The sequence below is a fragment of the Bubalus kerabau genome, chromosome 15 (assembly GCF_029407905.1).
Source record: "Bubalus kerabau isolate K-KA32 ecotype Philippines breed swamp buffalo chromosome 15, PCC_UOA_SB_1v2, whole genome shotgun sequence".
Classification (NCBI taxonomy): domain Eukaryota; kingdom Metazoa; phylum Chordata; class Mammalia; order Artiodactyla; family Bovidae; genus Bubalus; species Bubalus kerabau.
In genome coordinates, this window is record NC_073638.1 from 51,402,024 (window position 1) to 51,418,206 (window position 16,183).

Here is a 16,183-nt window from a genome sequence, read left to right on the forward strand (position 1 = left end):
CACGAATGAGACGACACTTTTCTTTAAATTTGAAGGTTTATTTCATTTTATTACATTTAATGAGTTATTTGAACAAATCATGCCAGAATTTTAGTAATAAATACAATTCATTATGCACCCTGAGTTTCTATTAAAGTTCGCATTAGAAAAGGACATCCGATCTTAAAAATAAAAATATTTTGAAGTTCAAACATTCAATACAAACCTAGCTCACTAAAAAAAAAAAAAAAAAAAAAAAAAAAACACACATTTATACACATGCCAAAAAAGCAAAAGAATTGTTATCACTATAAATGGATAAAACAGACACTGTTTTTCATTTTCTGAAATATCGTTCAACAGTTCACTTGTCCAGCAACCTTTTATGAGCCTTGGTTTGTTGATCATTAAAATGGAGTCACTGAGGTTGACTTCTTTGCATAGACGTGTGAACACTGAATATTCCTTTGAAGGTAAGTCTCCACACTATTCATACTCAAATTGAAAGGACTTTGATGCCTACTTACAGTTCGTGTTCTGTTTGCCATGAAATCTTTTTATCCTCCACTTCTTGCCTGAGTGGGATACACCTGAAAAAAAAAATCATACAGACAGCTTTTAGTATAAAAGAACTTTGAAGACCCTTCTCAGAGAAAATATCCACTAGCCCAAAAGTCTATACTAAAGTTCTTACTGACAAGGGAGCTGAAAATCACCTAAGATCTTCAGTAGAACAGACTGTGTGCAGAAAGCTCCTTCCTGTTTTCTGCTTTGCTGCCGGGAGCAGCTCAGCCAGATTGCTTTGCATATCATCAGCCTGCTGGAGACCCTGGCAGAGCTCACAGGTGATCGAAACACCAAGGCTGGCTGCCTTCAGCGTGTTCTTTATATCCAAGTTGATCACATGCACAGGCTGCCAGGGCTTCTGTTCTCTATCACACAGATCTTTCACCACCATCTTATACACTCTCTCAGCACAGGTGAAGATGACATCAAAGGGATCTGTGCACTCTTGAAATCGTTCTGGGCAAGGCTTAATTATCTCATTTCTCCCCAGTATGTGAAACACCCCACTGCTGCTATAGCATACCTGGTCTTTGAGGAGAAGGTCTTTGCACATCTACTCATATGTGGTGGAGAAATCATAGACCACAGGGAGGGTGCCAGTCCTGGGAGTGTCATACAGGATTCCACTCCAAAAGACCTGACATTGAATCCTTTCTTCTTGAGGATGCTGTGGGCTTCCATGCTCTTGTTCATGTTGCTCATACAGACCAAGCCATGCTGAATGGGGAGGAGGGCATGATGGTGGCCACTTGAGATTCCAGCTGCATGGGTGGGCTTCAGGGCCCAAGGGAACTCTGAAACCAGGGAGATGAGCACCTGAGTCCAGCTCTTGTAACTAGTATAGTGTCAAAGAAGAGACCAGATTTATATGCAGTCATCACCCTGAAGTGGGTACAGAACTCTTGTTTGATGAGTGGGTTAACTCTTGAATGATTGGGTTTGGATAGTGGATTTAGACTAGAGAACTAGATTCAGTCATCTGAACAATCTGGTGTTAAATTATCTTTAACAACTAATTCTGGGCAAGGGTGTCACTACCCTGTGGCTGTGTTTTGAAATCTCCACTTATGAAAGAAATGCAAAAATGCAAAATGGTTGTCTGAGGAGGCCTTACAAATAGCTGTGAAAAGAAGAGAAGCAAAAGGCAAAGGAGAAAAGGAAAGATATACCCTTGAATGCAGAGTTCCAAAGAATAGCAAAGAGAGATAAGAAAGCCTTCTTCAGTGATCAATGCAAAGAAATAGAGGAAAATAACAGAATGGGAAAGACTAGAGATCTCTTCAAGAAAATTAGAGATACCAAAGGAACATTTCATGCAAAGATGGGCACAATAAAGGACAGAAACGGTATGGACCTAACAGAAGCAGAAAATATTAAGAAGAGGTGGCAAGAATACACAGAAGACCTATACAAAAAAAGATCTTCATGACCCAGATAATCAAAATAGTGTGATCACTCACCTAGAGCCAGACATCCTAGAATGTGAAGTCAAGTGAGCCTTAGGAAGCATCACTACAAACAGAGCTAGTGGAGGTGATGGAATTTCAGTTGAGCTATTTCAAATCCTAGAAGATGATGCTGTAAAGTGCTACACTCACTATGCCAGCAAATTTGGAAAACTCAGCAGTGGCCACAGGACTGGAAAAGGTCAGTTTTCATTCCAATCCCTAAGAAAGGCAATGCCAAAGAATGCTCAAACTACCGCACAATTGTACTCTCATTTCACATGCTAGCAAAGTAATGCTCAAAATTCTCCAAGCCAGGCTTCAACAATACATGAACTGTGAACTTCCAGATGTTCAAGCTGGATTTAGAAAAGGCAGAAGAACCAGAGATCAGATTGCCAACATCCACTGGATCATCAAAAAAGCAAGAGAGTTCCAGAAGAACATCTACTTCTGCTTTATTGACTACGCCAAAGCCTTTGACTGTGTGGATCACAACAAACTGTAGAAGATTCTGAAAGAGATGGGAATACCAGACCACCTGACCTGCCTCCTGAGAAATCTGTATGCAGGTCAAGAAGCAAGAGTTAGAACTGGACATGGAACAACAGAAGGGTTCCAAATCTGGAAAGGAGCACATCAAGGCTGTATATTGTCACCCTGCTTATTTAACTTTTATGCACAGTACATCATGAAAAATGCTGGACTGGATGAGGCATAAGCTGGAATCAAGATTGCTGGGAGAAATATCAATAACCTCAGATATGCAGATGACACCATGCTTATGGCAGAAAGTGAAGGACTAAGAGCCTCTTGATGAAGGTGAAAGTGGAGAGTGAAAAAGTTGGCTTAAAGCTCAACATTCAGAAAACTAAGATCAGAGCATCTGGTCCCATCACTTCATGGCAAACAGATGGGGAAACAATGGAAACAGTGAAGACTTTATTTTGGGGGGCTCCAAAATCAGTGCAGATGGTGACTGCAGTCATGAAATTAAAAGACGCTTACTCCTTGTAAGAAAAGTTATTACCAACCTAGACAGCATATTAAAAAATATAGACATTACTTTGCCAACAAAGGTCTGTCTAGTCAAAGCTATGGTTTATCCAGTATTCATGTATGGATGTGAGAGTGGGACTATAAATAAAGCTGAGCACCGAAGAATTGATGCTTTTGAACTGTGGTGTTGGAGAAGACTCTTGAGAATCCCTTGGACAGCAAGGAGATCCAACCAGTCCATCCTAAAGGAAATCAGTCCTGAATATTCATTGGAAGGACTGGGGCTAAAACTCCAATATTTTGGCCACCTGATGCAAAGAACTGACTCATTGGAAAAGACCCTGATGCTGGGAAAGATTGAAGGTGGGTGGAGAAGGGGATGACAGAGGTTGAGATGGTTGGATGGCATCACCAACTCAATGGACATGAGTTTGAGTAAACTCCAGGAGTTGGTGATGGACAGGGAGGCCTGGGGTGCTGCAGTCTATGGGATTGCAAGAGTTGGACATGACTGAGTGACTGAACTGAACTGAACTTATGATATTAGGCAAAATGCCCAGACTATTCCCAAGCTTGTCATCAGCCCTTCCAGTGACCCGAGAATATGCATATGAAAAACATGTTTGAAATTTCCAAGCTTACACTTCATTCAATTACAAGAATTGTTCCACATTTCTTTCCTACAACTGACGCTCTAGAATTGTAATTGTGTTAAATCACAGGAAGATACACATAGTTTTGCCCATAAAGTAATAAAATTATTCACCTGTGTAAAAAGGGAACTCCTGGAAAACATCCCTGCAGATAATATTTCAGGAGTTCCAAGAATACCACCTACCCTCCATTTGATTTTCTCTAATTCATGATGATTCTCCAGGGACTGGAGCAGCCACCACTAACTTTCTCATGTCTTCAAGTAGAGAGCTGTCTGACCATTCTATACTGAAATATAGTCATTTTTAGTTACATTCCTTTGTTAGTTTGCAGAATTAACAGAGCAAAGGATATTGATCTAAAAATTATAAACAAGACATCAAACAATAAGGACAGTCCTGTTCCTTCAAAATGGTGCAAGAGAAACATTCATTTAGTACATCACAGATTTTATGTCCCTGTTCCTCCAACAGTTAGAGTGATTGTCATATTCATAGTCCTACCTTAGAAAACACACTTAGTCTTCTCAAAGTGTGAATCTCAGACCCAGGGCATTAACATCAATCTGGAATGTGTGAGAAAGGCAACTTTGGACCCCAGACCACCAAATCAGAAACTCTGGGAGTGGAGACCAGAGGCCTGTCATGCACAAAGCCCTTCGGATGATTGCGATGTACACCATGACTTGAGAGCAACTGCCTCAAAGCAGGAGTTTCTGAGCCTCGACTGGAACTTGGAAGTCCCTGGGAATTTGTACAAAGAATGGCTTCAAGAATACAAGGGAAGCAGAACATTTGTAAGAGAAATGTCTTACAAACAACAGGCATAAATGGAAAAGCTGTCACAACTTAAATATAGTGTGAAATGTTATTACAGTCAGTGACCCAGACTTGAGGGAATCCTATAAGTCATGAAGAACTAGATCTTGGGCGTGAACTGAATAGCGAGAATGGAAATGGATCAGGGCCTTATGGGCCTTCCCGGCCAGGTCTTCAGTCAGCCTCTGTCTGTGAAAACAACTTTAGTCAAAAAATAACCTTAGGAACTTCCCTGGTAATTCAGTGGTTAAGAGTCTCTCTGCCTGTTCAGGGGGCACAGGTTTGATCCTTGGTCCAGGAAGATTCAACATGCCACAGGACAATATAACCCATTGGCCACAACTACTAAACTGGCGTGCTGCAATTACTGAAGCCTGCCCACCTAGAGCTGGTGCTTCAAACCAAGAGAAACCTGCACACTGCAAGGAAGAAAATCCACAGAGCATGGAGGACCCAGCACATTCAAAAATAAAGAAAAAGAATAAGCTTAATCACAGAAGTGAGAAAAGGCAGAAACAAAGGAAAACAGTCTAACAAAACTAAATAATAGTTTAGTCACTAAGGATAGTTAAGTATCTTTAGTTCTCCCTTAAGTGCTGTAGATAATATTCTGAGACATATCCTGTGAGATATCTTGTAGATACTGAAACACCTGCCCCGTGGGTTAACTACACAATGACTAGGCATTTGCCATGACATTTGCTGTTTTTGTTGTTTAGTCGCTAAGTTGCTAAGACTCTTTTGCGACTTTGTGGACAGTAGCTGCCAGGCTTCTCTGTCCGTGGGATTTTTCAGGCAAGAGTACTGGAATGGGTTGCCATTTCCTTCTCCAGGGAATCTGCCTGACCCAGGGAATGAACCTGTGTCTCTTGTATTACAGGCAGATTCTTTACCACTTTACCACTGAGCCACCAGACTGGCCCCATCCATGATATAAGCTTCCACAATTTTGAAATTGCTCATAAGGAAAGAGGAACAAACCAACCATTGAACTGAAGATTAACTGGACTTAAAAAATCAAGATGACGCAGATCAAATCAGCTCATGACCAATGTCAAGATGACTATCATAGCTGTTTCTGCATGTAGCCCCTTCCCTCTGTCTATAAAAACTCTTGCCCACTGATTGTCAGAGGGGCAGAGTCAGTCTTTGCAGAGGAGTCTGTCCTTCTCCCTGAACTACACTCCCCTGCCCCCTCCACCTGGTTGCCAGGATGCAAAATAAACTTTCCTTTCCACTAAACTTGCCTCTTTATTGGCTTTTGAGCAGTAAGCAGCCAGAACCCACTTTCAGTTACAAAACTCTAATCAAAATCAGAGGGGAGGACTATGTTTCGAAAGGATTTAGCAAACACTTTAAGCCAACCTTGAAGACTAGCGCACAAATTGGTGCCATATAATGTGACCAAGGTAAAGGGAGGAAGCTGAGAGTCAGCCATGGTTTGCTCTCTTCTTCAGTAGAAGCAGACCGTGTGCAGAAAGCTCCTTCCTGTTTTCCTCTCCACTGCCAGGAGCAGCTCAGCCAGACTGCCTTCCATGTCCTCTGCCTGCTGGAGACGTTCGCAGAGCTCACAGATGATCAGAGACCCAAGGGTGGCGTCCTCCGTGTTGTCGTCCATGTCCACGTTGATCACGTGCACAGGCTGGCAAGTCTCCTGCTCTCGGACCCACAGCTCTTCTATCACCCGGTCATAGACCTTCTCCTCGCAGGTGAAGATGACATCAAAGTGATCTCTGCACTCTTGAAATCTTTCCGGGCGAGGCTTGATTCTCTCGTTTCTTCCCAAGATGTGCAAGATGCCGTTGCTGGTATAGCGTTCTCGGTCTATGCGCACAAGGTCCTTGCGCATCTGTTCATACGTGGTGGAGAAATCATAAACCACAGGGAGGTTGCGCGCAGTTCCTGGGAGCCTGACTCGGGATCCGGCTCCAAAAGACCTGACACTGAAACCTTTCTTCCTGAGAATGCTGTGGGCCTCCATGCTCCTGTTCATGTTGCTCATGCAGACCACAGCCACCTTGAGGGGGGGAGAAGGACATGGCGGAGACCACCTGGGACTCCAAACAGATAAGTGGAATTCAGAGGCTGAGGGGACTCTGAAACTTGGGAGAGGATGGCCTGGGCCCAGCTCTTCCAGAGTATTAGTGTCAAAAAACAGAACGTTTTTATACGGAGGCACTAGCCCTAGATGAGTGGAGATCTCTTCATTGGTGATTGGGTTAAATCTTGAGTGACTGGGGTTTCGTTCTGTTTTTCTGGTATAAAGTTTATTGGATTATACTTTCGTATGTACACATATCCATAGGGAACATATCCACAGAAACTCAAGAGCCCCCTCAGGCCACCTTTTAGCTTGAGTGATTGGGTTTGGATAGTGGATGCTGAACAGAGAACGCAATCCAATCACCAGAACAATCCAGTGATTAAATCACCCAACTTCTACCTCAAACTTGTGCCTACCCCCAACAGCCATCACAGAGCATTTTGCAATCTCCAGTTAACCCCTTCATCGCTTGTGCATATAGTGCTAGTTTTGAATTTAGGCAAAGTCAATAGGCTACTCACAGACTTGAAATTTTCAAGCCTATACCTAATTTAATGACACAGAACATCACTATGGCTATTCTATATCTTTTTCTCATATTGTTGATACTTCAGAAGTGTAACTGTGTTAAACTGTAGGAAGATATCCATATTTCTGCTCCTAAATTTATAAGATTATTCACCAGAGTCAAATCAACCTCTGGAAACATTTCTTTTTTTTAATTTAAATTTATTTATTTTAATTGGAGGCTAATTACTTTAAAATATTGTATTGGTTTTGCCATACATCAACATGAATCTGCCACGGATGTACACTTGTTCCCCATCCTGAATTTCCCTCCCACCTCCCTCCCTGTACCATCCCTTTGGGTCATCCCAGCGCACCAACACCAAGCATCCTGTATCCTGCATCAAACCTGGACTGGCATTTTTCACAAGTTACAAAGAACACTTTTCTTTTTGCCCATTGACATTTTTTCAATTCATAATGATTCTAGAGAGAGTTGATCAAACTCAATGTCCTTTAGCACATCTCTCAAGTACTGCTCTGAGCACTCCCTCAGTTCAGTTCAGTTCAGGTCAGTCACTCAATCGTGTCTAATTCTTTGTGACCCCATGAATCACAGCATACCAGGCCTCCCTGTCCATCACCAACTCCCGGAGTTCACTCAAACTCACGTCCATCGAGTCAGTGATGCCATCCAGCCATCTCATCCTCTGTCGTCCCCTTCTCCTCCTGCCCCCAATCCCTCCCAGCATCAGAGTCTTTTCCAATGAGTCAACTCTTTGCATGAGGTGGCCAAAGTATTGGAGTTTCAGATTGAGCATCAGTCCTTCCAATGAACACACAGGACTAATCTCCCTTAGGATGGACTAGTTGGACCTCCTTGCAGTCCAAGGGAGTCTCAAGAGTTTTCTCCAAAACCACAATTCAAAAGCATCAATTCTTCAGCACTCAGCTTTCTCCACAGTCCAACTCTCACATCCATACATGACCTCTGGAAAAACTATAGCCTTGACTAGATGGACCTTTGTTGACAAAGTAATATCTCTGCTTTTCAATATGCTGTCTATAGTTGGTGACAACTTTTCTTCCAAGGAGTAAGCATCTTTTAATTTCATGGCTGCAATCAACATCTGCAGTGATTTTGGAGCCCAAAAGGATAAAGTCTGACACTGTTTCCACTGTTTCCCCATCTATTTCCCATGAAGTGAGACCAGATGCCATGATCTTAGTTCTCTGAATGTTGAGTTTTAAGCCAACTTTTTCACTCTTCTCTTTCACTTTCATCAAGAGGCTTTTGAGTTCCTCTTAATTTTCTGCCGTAAGGGTGGTGTCATCTGCATATCTGAGGTTATTGATATTTCTCCCAGAAATCTTGATTCCAGCTTGTGCTTCTTCCAGCCCAGCGTTTCTCATGATGTACTGTGCATATAAGTTAAATAAGCAGGGTGACAATATACAGCCTTGACGTACTTCTTTTCCTGTTTGGAACCAGTCTGTTGTCCCATGTCCAGTTCTAACTGTTGCTTCCTGATCTGCATATAGGTTTCTCAAGAAGCAGGTCAGGTGGTCTGGTATTCCCATCTCTTTCAGAATCTTCCACAGTTTATTGTGATCCACACAAAGACTTTAGCATAGTCAGTAAAAGAGAAATAGGTGTTTTTCTGGAACTCTCTTGCTTTTTTGATGATCCAGTGGATGTGGGCAATTTGATCTCTGGTTCCTCTGCCTTTTCTAAAACCAGCTTGAACATCTGGAAGTTCACGGTTCATGTATTGCTGAAGCCTGGCTTGGAGAATTTTGAACATTACTTTATTAGAGTGTGAGATGAGTACAATTGTGCGGTAGTTTGAGCACTCTTTGGCATTGCCTTTCTTAGGGATTGGAATGAAAACTGACCTTTTCCAGTCCTGTGGCCACTGCTGAGTTTTCCAAATTTGCTGGCATATTGAGTGCAGCACTTTCACAGCATCATCTTCCAGGATTTGAAATAGCTCAACTGGAATTCCATCACCTCCACTAGCTTTGTTCATAGTGATGCTTCCTAAGGCCCACTTGACTTCACATTCCAGGATGTCTGGCTGTAGGTGAGTGATCAGGATATAAAACATTTAAGTACTTCTCATAAACATATGAATAATTGATTAATAAAATAATAGAGACAAAAATTGTAAATAAGACAGTGACTAGGAAGATGATCCTTGTACTGCAAAAGGGTGCAAGAGAAATAGCTAATTGTTAATTGGTTCAATCTGATTGTAAATGTATCTCATCACGAGAAAAGCAGAAGTGATTAGATCAAATTAACCACTAAATCTCAGCAACACTGTGGCCACCCAATGAGAGTAATTTTTTTCTGTCTTATATACTATTATTTAATTCCCTACATTATTTTATTTAATTTTTTAACACCAAAAACATTTTTATTGGGGTACAGCTGATTAAAATGTTGTGACACTTTCAGATGAACAGCGAAGGGACTCAGCCATGTATATACATATATCCATTCTCCCTCTCCCCTCCAGGCGGGCACATAACATTGAACAGAGTTTCAAGTGCTATACAGTTGATTTTTGCTAGTTATCTTTTTTAAATATAGCAGAGTGTACACGACCTTCCCAAAGTCCTTAACTATCCCTTCCCCGCCAGCAACCAGGAATTCATTTTCTAAGTCTGTGAGTCTGTGTCTGCTTTGTAAGTAAGTTCATTTGTATCATTTCTTTTTAGATTCCAGATATAAGGGATGTCATATGATATTTCTCCTTCTCTATATGACTTACTTCACTCAGTATGACAATCTCTGTCCATCTATATTGCTGCAAATGGAATTATTTCATTATTTTTAATGACTGGATAATATTTCATTATATATATGTATATATATTATAAATATATATACACACACACATTTTATACACACACACACACACACACACACCCCTCATGATCTTTATCCATTCCTCTGTCGATGGACTTTTAGATTGTTTCCACGTCTTGGCTATTGTAAACAATGCTACAATGAATATTGGGGTGCATGTATCTTTTGGGGCCATATTTTTCTCTGGATAAATGCCCAGGATTGGGACTGCAGAGTCATATTGTAGCTCTGGGCTTCCGTTGTGGCTCAGCGGGTAAAAAATCTGCCTGAAGTGCTGGAGACCTGGGTTCAATCCCTGGGTTGGGAAGATACTCTGGAGAAGGGAAGGGCAACCCACTTCAGTATTCTTGCCTGAAGGATTCCATGGACAGAGGAGCCTGGCAGGCTATAGTCCATGGGGTCTCAAAGAGTTGAGACTGAGCAACTAACACTGTGGTAGCTCTATTTTTAATTTTTAAAGGAACCTCCGTACTATTCTCCATAGTGGCTGTACCAATTTACATTCCCACAAACAGTGCAGGAGTGTTTCCTTCTCTTCATACTCTCTCCAGCATTTGTTTGTGGATTTTGTTGTTGTTGTTGTTGTTGTTTTTTGATGATAGCCATTCTGACCAGTGTGAGGGGATATCTCACTGTAGTTTTGATTTGCATTTCTCTATTTTTTTAATTTTTTTCAATTCATTTATTTTTATTGGAGACTAATTACTTTACAATATTGTATTGGTTTTGCCATACATCAACATGAATCTGCCACAGGTGTACACGTGTTCCCAATCCTGAACCCCCCTCCCACCTCCCTCCCCATACCATCCCTCTGGGTCATCCCAGTGCACCAGCCCCAAGCATCCTGTATCCTGCGTCAAACCTGGAGTGGTGATTCGTTTCTTATATGATATTATACATGTTTCAATGCCATTCTTGAACATCTTTCCACCCACCTTTTGGCCATCTGTATGTCCTCTTTGGAGAAATGTCTATTTCAGTCTTCTGCCCATTTTTTGAGTGAGTTTTTTGTTTTGATGCTATTAAGTGTCATAAGCTGTTTGTAAATTTTGGAGACTAATCCCTTATCAGTCACATCATTTGCAAATAGGTTTCCCAATCTTTGGATTGTCTTTTTGTTTTGTTTATTGTTTCCTTTGCTGTGCAAAAGCCTTTAAGTATGTCCCATTTATTTTTGCTTTTATTTCCATTATTCTAGGAGATGGATTGAAAAAGATGCTGGTGTGATTTATGTCAGAGAGTGTTCTGCCTATGCTTTGCTATAAAAGTTTTATAGTGTTGGTCTAACACTTAGGTCTTTAATCCATTTTGAGCTTATTTTTGTGTATGGAGTTAAGGAATGATCTATTTCATTTTTTTTTCATGTAGCTGTCCAGTTTTCCCTGCATCATTTGTTGAAGCAACTATCTTTCCAATATTATGTAGTCTTGCCTCCTTTGTCATAGATTAATTGACTATAGGTACATGGGCTTATTTCTGGGTTTTCTATCCTGTTCCATTGATCTACATTTCTATTTTTTGTGCCAGTATCATACTGTTTTGATTCCTGTAGCTTTATAGTACAATGGGCACCTAGTGGAAGTTTTTAATACCTAGATCTGGCCCTGTGGTTTTGCAAAGTGAATGAAAGATGAAACTGACCAGAATTTTACAGTTATCTCAGGGATCAGCTCAACTAGGTGATCTATAAAATGTTACAATGCTGCAGTGAACTATTAATGATTTGCCCAAAAGGCTGTTTTAAAATTTTTAACTGACAGTCAATGAAACTTTACCTATAACTGTAATATTGTTGCGCTAAGATACAGTTGGATATTCTTTAAATGAAACTGTAAATCATAAGATTGTGCAAATTTAGCCCTATAATTCACAAAACTTTTCACCAGTACAAAAGTCACATCTGGACTACATCCCTGCTGATCATTTATTAGTGTTTCAGCAACACAGAATTTTCTGTATTTCATATTTGGAAGGAGAACCAAAATCTTCTTGGTATTGGTAAGAAAGTGCTCCAAAATGAAACCAAGAGGCCAATGCAGGAGTAGGACTTCTCCATGTCTCAGTCTGGACTAAGTCTGATGAACTCGTGCAGAACATCTGCCAGATACTCAAGATACTTATAGGATCCTTGCCCTAAAAAGAACTTGTGAAAGCAAATCCACCTATTGGTAATGACCATGAAATATCTCATGATATGTTAAGGACAAATATTGATAATTTATTTTTTTATTGAAGTATAGCTGAGAGAAGGAAATGGCAACCCTCTATTCTTGCCTGGTGCATCCCATGGACAGAGGAGCCTGTTGGGGAGTCCATGGGGTTGCAAAAAATTGGACGGGACTTAGCAACTAAACAACATAATTGATTTATAATGTGCCAATCTGCTGTATAAAGTGACTCTGCTGCTGCTGCTAAGTCGATTCAGTCGTGTCCGACTCTGTGAGACCCCATAGACGGCAGCCCACCAGGCTCCCCCATCCCTGGGATTCTCCAGGCAAGAACACTGGAGTGGGTTGCCATTTCCTTCTCCAATGCATGAAAGTGAAAAGTGAAAGTGAAGTCGCTCAGTCATGTCTGACTCCTAGCAACCCCATGGACTGCAGCCTACCAGGCTCCTCTGTCCATTACACATATACACATTTTTATATTCTTTTCCACTATGGTTTATCACAGGACATTCAATAGAGTTTCCTGTGCTAATCATTAGGACTTTGTTGTTTATCCATTCTAAATGTAATAGTTTTCATCACCAACTCCAAATTCCCAGTCCATCCCTCTCCCTTCCCCCTTCCCCTAAGCACAGACATCTGTTCTCTATGACTAGGAGTCTGCTTCTGTTTTGTAGATATGTTCATTTCTGTCATACTTTAGATTCCACCTGTAAGTGATACCATATATTTAGCTTTCACTTTGACTTACTTCACTTAGTATGAAAATATCTAGTTGCATCCATGTTGCTGTAAATGGCACTTTTCCTTATTTTTAATGGCTGAGTAGTATAGAATTGTGTATATGTCCACATCTTTATCCACTCATCTGTCAGTGGACATTTAGTTTGTTTCCATGTTTTGGCTGTTGTGGACAGTGCAGCTATGAATATAGAGATGCACGTATTGATGTATTGTTATATTGTTAATTATAGTTTTGTTTGGGTATATTCCCAGGAGTGGGAGTGCAAGAAAATCAGGAATTGGTGAAAGCTTCTGCCTACTTTCATGCTTTCAAATACAGCTTTATGTGACCATTTGCACCTGCTGTGCTGTGCTTAGTCGCTCAGTTGTGTCTGACTCATTGTGACCCCATGATCTGTAGCCTGCCAGGCTCCTCTGTCTATGGGGATTCTCCAGGCAAGAATATTGGAGTGGGTTGCCATGCCCTCCTCCAGGGATCTTCCCAACCCAAGGATCAAATCCAGGTCTCCCACATTGCAGACTGATTCTTTACCATCTGAGCCACCAGGAAGCCCAAGAATCCTGGAGTGGGTAGCTTATCCCTTCTCCAGGGGATCTTCCTAACCCAGGAATTGAACCAGCTGAGCTACCTGGGAAGCCCAAGCATTTGCATACAGAAATGCAATACATTTAAAATTATTTTCATTTTCATATATCTTAATTTTTAAGTGAATGTTATATACTTGAAAGTGAAAAGTGAAAGTGAAGTTGCTCAGTCGTGTCCGACTCTTTGGGAGCCCATAGACTATAGCCTACCAGGCTCCTCTGTCCATGGGCTTTTCCAGGCAATAGTACTGGAGTGGATTGCCATTTCCTTCTCCAGGGGCTCTTCCCAACCCAGGGCTCAAACCCAGGTCTCCCACATTGTAGACAGACGCTATACTGTCTGAGCCACCAGGGAAGTCCAGATACTTAGAAATTATAAAAATACCAAACAAAAAGGACAGATAAACATATGACTTTATACTTCTGCAGGGACAAAAATCTATGAAGCAACACACTATCTTTTAATGCTTCTCTTATGGGAGGTGGTTGTGAATTGCTAATTTTCTGAAATCATTATACCCTCTAAAGCATTGCTTCTCCAAGTGTATTCTCCAGACCACTAGCTTTAGCATCAAGTAGAAACTTGAGGAAAATGTAAATATGGACCCCAGACCCACTGAGTCAGATACTCTGAGGGTGGAGCACGAATCTATGTTATGACAATCCCCCCAGGTGATTCTATGCCCACCAATGCTTGCAGACAACTTGAGGCAGACAATTCTGAAAATACAAAGTCCCATCTTTACTTCTTAGGTACACGACTACACATTAGAAGTTTCTGGGGAGTTTTAACAATTGTTAGATTTGGGGAAATTTTAATTCCTGGTGTCTGGTGGTGGGAACTAGATAGCAATATTTCCTCAAACTAGCCAGGTGGATCTAACATCCAAATTTGAGAATCTTTTACCTTAAGCTGCTGCTGCTGCTGCTGCTAAGTCACTTCAGTCATGTCCGACTCTGTGCGACCCCATAAGACGGCAGCCCACCAGGCTCCCCCGTCCCTGGGATTCTCCAGACAAGAGCACTGGAGTGGGTTGCCATAAGCAATGTTACTCAAATCACCTGTATTCAAATAACCTAGCAGGTTATTTTAGGATCATCCTAACATGAAATTTCTGATTTATTAATCCAAAGTGAGATCCAAGAGTATACACTTCCAACAAACTCCCAGAGGATGCCAAAGCAGCTAGACTAAGAACCTACTTTGAACCCTAAAGCCCTAAAAGTTGTACAAAAGGAAGTCAATACCAGGACGCTTCAGGTCTGAGGGTTAATGAATGGGCTTTCAAATTCGGTATCTTAAAGGAAATGTCTTCCATTTTTCAAACTTTGCATACCTGATGTGCCCTCAAGTCTCTGCTGCTGCTCTCTGCTGCTGCTGCTCATTCCACTCGAGAATCTAAACAGATAGGGAAAGGAAGACTACCTGCAAAACACACATCTGATCAAGAGTAACTCATGCTTAAATACTTTAATGGCTTCCTTGTTTAGTGAAAAATGAAAATGGTTCTAATCTTACCTGTTAGAAAGACATGATGAGGATCTTTTAGTCCTTTCAGTTCCTTGAAGGTAGCAGGCTCTATCTAGCCTCAGTATCTTTGCACAAGCTGTGTTCTCTCCCTTCAAAGTTCTCTGTCTCAACCTTCATCTACAAACACCTTCTAAGTAATCTATTCAGCTGTTAGATCAAGCCTAAACTCTTCCATCAAAGAACCCTATGTTCCCTCCCAGTCTCACACGGCTTTTCCTTTGAAATCCCAAAGAACTCAAAAGTGCCTACACTTATATGAAAGCTGATTGTTATTTTAATTCCTCAATGGATTGAAATATCTGGAAGATAGGGATTGTAAGTGCTTAGGCTTACTTCCTTCCCCGGTGGCTCACTGGTAAAGAATCCACCTGCCAATGCAGGAGAACTGGGTGTGATCTCTGGGTTGGGAATATCTCCTGGAGGGGGAAATGGCAACCCATTCCAGTATTCTCGCCTGGGAAATCCCATGAACAGAGGAGCCTGGAGGGCTACAGTCGATGGGGTCAAAAAGAGTCGAACACAACTGAGCATGCATGCATCTTATCTAGCACCCAGCATAATGTCAAGCTCATAAAGTCATCCAATAAATATTTGTTGAATTGATTGATGAAAAGCAAGTTTTTTCTAATTCTAATAAGCTGAAATAGCACATACATACTTCTTAGCAAAAATTTGAAATAGATTTTGTACTAAAACCTATTTACTTAAGAATTTCTTTTTGTAATGGGAAATGTAGCAGCAGGAATTGATCAAATGCTTATAATAATTTGACACATTGCTGACACCTCCAGTGTCCAAATTTTGAGTCTACTTAATTTGAATCTAAGTACACACACCAAATCCTAAGGATGAAATCACCATAATTTTACTTTCTTTATTCAAAGTCAGATCATGACTTATTAACATTCTCAAACAGCCACTGTGAACATCAGTTAGTGTCTAAATCTCTAGTGTGAATAGTGCTGTTGTTGTTTAGTCACTAAGTCGTGTCTGTTTTCAACCCCATGGGAGCCCACCAGGCTCCTCTGTCCATGGGATTTCCCAGGCAAGAATACTGGCGTGTGTTGCTATTTCCTTCTCCAGGGGATTTTCCCAATCCAGGAATCAAATCCACATCTCCCGCATTACAGGTAGATTCTTTACAATTCAGCCACCCTCCTCTACCTGCTTAAGGTCTCTGCCTGAGCCTAAACATTAAACTGACAGGAGACAGATGAAGCAGACAGAAAAGTGCACAAGATTTATTCAATATTTCCCTGTGTAT

At 41.1% G+C, this 16,183-nt stretch overlaps 1 protein-coding gene across 1 annotated transcript; it reads right to left on the reverse strand.

Moving 5' to 3' along the window:
* Positions 1-17: 17 nt before the first annotated feature.
* On the reverse strand, positions 18-6,455 carry LOC129627847 (RNA polymerase II subunit A C-terminal domain phosphatase SSU72 like protein 4-like). Its single transcript, XM_055547320.1, has 3 exons — positions 5,828-6,455; positions 1,070-1,340; positions 18-569 (listed from the first exon to the last, which is right to left on the reverse strand). Exon 1 carries the CDS (start codon positions 6,453-6,455, stop codon positions 5,916-5,918), a length of 540 nt encoding a protein of 179 aa, XP_055403295.1. The 3' UTR covers positions 18-569; positions 1,070-1,340; positions 5,828-5,915.
* Between the last annotated feature and the right edge of the window lie 9,728 nt (positions 6,456-16,183).